The sequence below is a fragment of the Penaeus monodon genome, chromosome 6, assembly GCF_015228065.2.
Source record: "Penaeus monodon isolate SGIC_2016 chromosome 6, NSTDA_Pmon_1, whole genome shotgun sequence".
Classification (NCBI taxonomy): Eukaryota; Metazoa; Arthropoda; class Malacostraca; order Decapoda; family Penaeidae; genus Penaeus; species Penaeus monodon.
Window position 1 is genome coordinate 51,326,357 of NC_051391.1, and position 7,500 is coordinate 51,333,856.

Sequence of the window (7,500 nt, forward strand, 5' to 3'; positions counted from 1 at the left end):
TTCTTGCAGACCTCACACTGGAAGATATTAACGTTATCTTCATACTGACAGAAACCAGGGCAGTCGGGCGTCTTGCAGTGGTATACGTTCTCCATCGCCCCTTCGGCCTGCTTTACCGACTTCGCTAAGTGTTTCTCGTATTCTTGAGGTGTCACCAGCTAACATGGAGAGATGGAGAGAGGTATTAGATAGGAGGGGATAAATGAATGAGAGGGATAAGGTACGATAAGATACATGGATAAGATAGATAGATAAGATAAGATAAATGAAGTACATGAATAAGATAAATGAAGCTAACATGGAGAGATGGAGAGAGGTATTAGATAGGATGGGATAAATGAATGAGAGGGATAAGGTACGATAAGATAAATGGATAAGATGGATAGATAAGATAAATGATGAAGATGGATAGATAGATGGATGGATGGATAGATAGATGGATTGATAGATGGATAGACAGATAGATGGATTGATAGATAGATAGACAGATGGATAGATTGATAGACAGATAGATAAGATAAAATAAATAAATGAATAAGATAGATAGATAGATAGATAGATAGATAGATAGATGGATTGATAAATAGATAAGATAGGGTAAGATAAGATAAGATAAGACAGGATAACATAGATAAATAAATCGATAGATAAATCGATAAATAAATCGATAGAAGAAATCAATGAACAAGATAGTAGATAAGATTTTTAAAAGTGAATATGATAGATATATAAGATAAAATAAATAAATAAATAACATAGACAAATAAGATAAATAAACAAGTAAATAAAAAATATGATAAATAGATAAATAAGATGCGATTAATAAACAAAAAGAAGCTAGTATAGATAACGTAGACAGAGAAGGAGAGAGAAGGAGAGAGAGAGAGAGAGAGAGAGAGAAAGAAGAGAGAAAAGAAAAGAGAGAGAAAGAGAAAGAGAGAAGAGAGAAGAGAAAGAGAAAGAGAGAGAGAGAAAGAGAAAGAGAAAGAGAGAGAAAGAGAGAGGAGAGAGGAGAGAGAAGAGAGAGAGAGGAGAGAAGAGAGAGAGAGAAGAGAGAGAGAGAAGAGAGAGAAGAGAGAAGAAGAAGAGAGAGAAGGAGAGAGAGAAGAGAGAGAGAAAGAGAGAGAAAAGAGAGAGAGAGAAGAGAGAGAAAGAAAGAGAGAGAAAGAGAAAGAAAGAGAAAGAAAAATAAAAATGAAAATAAAAAGAAAGAAGTAAGAAAGAGAGACAGAAGAAAAAGCGAAAAAACCCAAACTTACAGCTTTAATTTCTCTGTCCTGCAGAGAAGAATCACAGGAGTACTGCTCGTCCCGGTAAGGGCACTTAACCATGGCTGTGTCAGAGTACTTTATCGCGTTGGCTAAACATTCCCTGAAAATAGATTAAAGGAGGCGTTAAAATCAATAAATAGGAACTTTCGTAAAGTAAATACATACACATATAAAAAATAATATTTAATAATTAATAATTAATAATAATAATAATAATAATAATAATAATAATAATAATAATAATAATAATAAAATATAATAATGAATAATTAACAATAATAATAATAAAAAAATATAATAATAACAATAAAAAAATAATAATGAACAACAACAATAACAATAACAATCCACAAACAAACAGACCAACAAACAAACCAATAAAAAAAAAATACACACCTACCCAGCCAAAACGCGAAATGAAACCGACTCACCTACAAAAAGTGTGGAGACAGTCCCTCAGCACAGCTCCTTCGCCCACGTCAAAGTCAAGGAAACAGATGCGACATTCAAAAGGCTCTCGGTTGGGGACGTAACCCTGGCGTTCCAGAGCTGACACGACGGCGCCCAAGCCTGAGCCCTGGGGAGGAAACGGCTTTTAACAGTGGGTTGAGTTACGAATGGGGTGAGGATGGGTGGGGGGGGGATGCGCTTGTTGTGAGGAGGGGTGGGGGAGGTGAGTGAATGGGGAGACGAGGTTGATGTGATAAAGAATGGGGAGATGAGATTGATGTGATAAAGAATGGGGAGATGAGGTTGATGTGATAAAGGATGGGGAGATGAGATTGATGTGATAAAGAATGGGGAGATGAGACTGATGTGATAAAGAATGGGGAGATGAGATTGATGTGATAAAGGATGGGGAGATGTGGACGATGTGGTGTTGGTATGATGAGAATGATAGGCTATGATATAAATGATATAAAAGGTCTTATACTGTGGCTTGTGAAATGTTTATGTAGGTATGTATGTGTGTATGCTTATGTATGGTATGAATACAAACATACATACACGATGAACACAAACACAGTAATGTCTACACAAAAATGAAAAGGAAAAGAACTGTTTTCCTTTTCACACACACCTTTATTACAGGCTCACACAACGACACACACACACACACACACACACACACACACACACACACACACACACACACACACACACACACACACACATGTAAATGTATATAAATGGGTACCCCTGAATATGCTGATATATACACCCCCTATGCATTATCCTATATACATAGCATAAGTTGTTACGTGTATTATACAACACTCGAAAGCCTACTCTACCTTTTCCGCCGCAGCCCCTTTCCCTAGGGGCTCCGAACCCGGTCTCTCGGTTGCACACGCCTCACACCCAGGACGCTCCCACCGATTGACGAGAGTACAGGTCGGGCACATCCAGCCGTGCACTTTCGCCGTGAGGGTTCTGGCGTCTCCCGTGCTCTCCTCTCTCGTCGGCGCGCCAGCTTTGGGGTCCTTGGTTGTGGGAGTCTCCAGGGCTTGTGCTTGGGCTGGTGCTTGCGTTTGGGTCTGTGAGGGCGCTTGTGGTTGGGTCTGTGAGGGCGCTTGTGGTTGGGTCTGTGAGGGCGCTTGTGGTTGCGTCTGTGAGGGTGCTTGTGCTAAATGCTGTTCCTTGGTTTTGGTTGGTTGTGATCTTTCAGGTTGCTGCGCTCGTTTCTGCTTCTGCTTCGGGGAGGAGACCTTTTGCGCTGAATTCTTCTTCTTTGGCGCGCTGCTGTCTGCTTTTGCTTGCTGCTTGCTGGTGTCGACCGTTTCTGCTGTGGTGGCGGGGAGTTGGGTGGCGGAGGCAACGATCTGCGTCGGTTGCTGTACCTGCTGTGGCCGTGTTGCTTTCTGCTGGGGCTGTTTTGCGTTCGTAAGCGGCTCCGATCTGTCTTGTGACCTTTCCGTTTTTTGTGTTGGGAGTTGTAGTGGCGGGTTTAATACGGAGGGTTCTTGCTTAGCTGCCGGCTGGTGTTGTGGTTGGTGTTGATGCTGTTGTGGTTGTTGTCGGTACTGCTGCTGCTGTTGTTGCTGCTTTTTTTGTAGTAAAAGCTGTTGTTGTTGTAGTTGCCGTTGTTGTTCCTGCTGTTGTTGTTGTCTTTGCTGTTGTTGTTCCTGTTGTTGTTGTTGTCTTTGCTGTTTTGTAGTTGCCGTTGTTGTTGTCTTTGTTGTTGTTGTTGTTGTGGGGCCTGCAGCTGTATTGTCATTTCCGTCGTTTCTCTCTTCGCTCCTTTCGCTGGCACTGGCAGCAATACCGTCTCCTCAATTTTCTTCGTTGGTGGATTAACCTTTCCATATTGGACGTTTTGTTTCTGATATATACCACTACTGGACGAATTTGCGGCGTTCGAACTACCTCTAGCCACGCCATTGACATTCGAACGAATTTCAACCTTCTGAGGCACGGGAGCATATTTCACTTCCTGCATTTGCCGGAGCTGTGACGCCGGCTTCGGCCCCGCGGCTTCGCTTCTGCTCAGTGGCTCGTATTCCTCCCTCTCCGAACATATATTCTCGTAAATAACCTCGTTGCATTCTTCTCTAAAACCCTTAGGGGGAGAAGTAGGAGGAACGGCCTTCGCAGGGGTATCGACGTAGGCGTATTCCGTTTTCCGTTGAGATTGGTGGTTCCTCTCCTGAGTGTCCGCTTGAGGGGCTACGAGATAGAGGAAGATCGGACAGCCTTCCGACGTGACTTTGTGCTGGTCGAGAGTGCAGGAGTCGTCGTCTGCCAAACGCTTCCCTAAGATCCATCGCTGCACGTGAGGCGGGAAGCCGAAGTTCTGGTAAACCTAGGAAACAAAAGAATAACGTGTGATTATGAGGGGGATTGTGTTTAATTCGGATTCGTGTGTCAGTTAATCATTGGATAAGTGGAAGAAGGAATTGCTTTAAGAAGTCTCTGCCCTTCCCCCGATCTTAACAAAAACTATACTACTATGCATGAACTATGTAATAACATAAACTATACAACTATAACAGACTATACAATATACATAAACTATAAAATAGATTATACAACTATACGTAAACTATACAACACATCAACTATACAGATATACAACTTAAAAAAACTATACAACTCTACCAAACAATTATACAGTTTTGCAAAAATTGTACAACTTTACATTAAATATGCACCTATATAAAAACTGTACAACTGTACATAACCTAAACTAATACAGCTAAACATGAACTATACAATTATACCTAAACAAAACAACTATACAAAATACAACTACACACGAACTATAAATCTATACAAAAACTACACAAGAACAACATACCAGTAAACAAATCACGCAATGTAACATTATCAGGACAAAATAAATACAAAATGTACACAAACCTTCTCTCTTAGTTCGCCTACTGTCATTGTGGATACAACAGTGAAGGAAATGGGTCCCTGGTGGCTGTTTTTGTCCTCAACGTACATCTTCACCCTAAAATGGAAGGAAAGTTGCCGTTAGTGTGAATACGTGAACTGTTGGGTTAATATGGAGAACAGGGTAGTGGGTTGCTCTCGAAACTATGTTGATGTTTTTTTTTTCCCCTGGAGAAGAGCCACTGATTTTATCGATTCTGAGCGTTGTTGAGCAAATGAATTGAAGCGAGTTGAGGAGATTTGAGTAACATTTCCATCGACAATCTTGATTTGATAATCCCGATAACAGGGGAGGGCATGAAGTATATCAAGGGAATTACTTGGTAAAAACTGCATGAAAAAAACTGAAAATCGGCATGTTAAAACCTACGGATATGCCCGCCATCTTTGGTGTTACAGCCTTTCAGGCCACCTAGCTTGAGGTATGGAGAACTATGTAACTATTTCATATCCTCTGATGTCTTAGAAGATATACTTATATTATATCCTAAATTGGAATTAGCATCACATGACGCATATCAAATGTAGCAATGCCTTCCACGCCCAAACTGTACGCGGCGTGGCAGATGAGTAATAAACGGAATGTTCTTGTAAATAACTTTCATAAAAACAAAATGAAATGACCATTTGTTAAACCATGATCAAATTACCCTGCCCACGCTGTCGTTGATTGGCCTTACAGGCTGGCGCGCCCACAGCGTGCCCCTATCCATTGGGCTCCGCCCCCTGACCCCTTGGCCATGCCCTTTGTCCCTAGTTAGGGGGCTCTGCCGCCTGGGCCCCTGTGGCCGTCAAACAAAACATCCTAACGCAACATCCAACCTAACCTAACACCGCGGTATTTATAAATTGCTCGCAATACGTTTTCGTAACGTAGGCTCCGCCCTCCGTGGACCTCAGGTAAATAATAGCAACGGCAAGAGGGGAACATCCCGGAACCCAAGGGTTACTGGAACAAGTACCAATCTACGTAAATAAGGTGGTTTCCCAATGACTAACGAGTTTAGAACCGAATGACTCAGCTACAAACTTTGAGCGTCCTCAGTCTATCACTTTCCACTGGGTCTAGAGAAATAAACCGAATGCGATAGACAAAGTAATGAAAACAAACATTTCTCACAGGAAGTCCTACGTGTTCAAAAGACGGACGTGATTAAATTAGAATTATGTAAATGCTTAATAAGGAACTTCAATAGCGGGATAAAAAAACATAAAGAACAAGTAAGAAGGGGATATTGGAAGTTGTTTTTGAAAGTCATGTAGCGCACTGCAAGCTGTGAACTTTGTGTGGTGTTTTGGGTGTGTGGTTTAGTGTGTTGTTGTTTAGGGGAACATGGTGGACTGGAATGTGCTTGGTGTGTATTGTTGTTATGTGTTTGTGATTGTGTAGTGTTGTATAGGCAGATTGTGATGTGACTAAGTTCGTTTGAAGTATACGTGTGTGGATTGTTTGATTGTTGAGTTGTGTTTGTGGGGTGTGTTTTGTGTAGTGGTTTGATTTTGGGGGTACTGGTTATTGTGTGTTGCTGATGTTAGGTGTAATGTTTTTTTTACGGTTCGTTAGGAGTGTGTTTTAGGTGATTGTGATTGTTATTTTCGTGTGGGCGTTTTTTGATAGTTTTGTGTTTTGTATGTATTTGTTGTTCTGTAGTTTGCTTGTGTTGTTGGGTTTTAGTTTGGTTGTATTTGTTGTTGTTGGTTTATGTCTTTGTGTACTGTTTACTTTTTCTGGAGATATTTGGTTTGTTGTATTGTGTATAGAGTTACTTTAGTATGTTTAATTGGCTTGGTTAGTTGTTTTGCTGAATTAATTTGTGTATTTGTGTATTTCAGTTTGCTTGCTAGTTTTTTGTTGTGCTATTGTTGCTTAAGAAAAGGATTCTTTGATACTCCTTACACTATTTTACAGCAATACATGTGTAATTAATAAACAGCTGCTTAAATTGATAACTTATGTGTGTATGTTTAACAATTAGAGTTAAAAAGTGACAGTTTATTGTAAAGTTTAAAAGATGGATATTTAATATGGTATAATAATTGTATTGAATTATAATGAACTCAGATGTTATATTATTGACATATAAATTTATGTGATTGACTTTACATGTTTACTATATATAATACTTTACAGTTAATAAATTAGTTGTAAATTCTCTAATAAGTTGTGAACTTTCCTAAACAAATTAATACGTTTAAAGAGTAAGATCTGTGAGAGAAATATGACTAGTATGAACGATTAAGATTATATCAGATATTGAGGAGATAATATATTATGTTGATGCAAAGAGGCAACAACAATAAAATATGCTCGCAATACATTCCTAGTACGTAGGCTCCGCCCCCTGGACCTCCATGGTCATATATGCACCTTGCCACTCCCTGGACTATACAATCTATCGATATAATAAGTGGTCCTAATAACTAACAGTTTGGACACCTTAATGACCTCAGCTATCAAACTTTGATGGCTCCTCATGTCTCTTCCTTCTTCGTTGCCACTGTATGGTCTTGAGAATAAACCAGAATCGATGCAATACTGAAAACGAAACATTTCTCACCGGCGCTCCTACTGTCAAAAGACCCGGCCCGTGATACCACGCATGCGCAGAAGATTATTGTAAAGAACTGTATAAATGAACCTTAAAATACGCTAAGGAAACATAATATCATTAAAAGAACAAGTTAAATGAATGGGGAATAATGGAAAAAAAAAATTTTAAATAAAGAATATGCGCACGCAACTTGAGAGCGTTTGTGTGTGTGTGTGTGTGTGTGTGTGTGTGTGTGTGTGTTGTGTGTGTGAGTGTGTGTGTGTGTGTGTGGTTGTGTGTTT

At 39.9% G+C, this 7,500-nt stretch overlaps 1 protein-coding gene across 1 annotated transcript in view; it reads right to left on the bottom strand.

Annotated features, from left to right (window-relative positions):
• Nucleotides 1–7,500, bottom strand: part of LOC119574061 — a 44,426-nt gene that overhangs the window by 4,797 nt on the left and 32,129 nt on the right. The window contains 6 exon segments of the mRNA XM_037921151.1: nt 1–158; nt 1,260–1,371; nt 1,703–1,848; nt 2,567–3,381; nt 3,384–4,074; nt 4,632–4,725. The exon segment at nt 1–158 is cut by the window's left edge and continues 22 nt beyond it. Of these exon segments, the coding sequence (XP_037777079.1) occupies nt 1–158; nt 1,260–1,371; nt 1,703–1,848; nt 2,567–3,381; nt 3,384–4,074; nt 4,632–4,725 (2,016 nt within the window).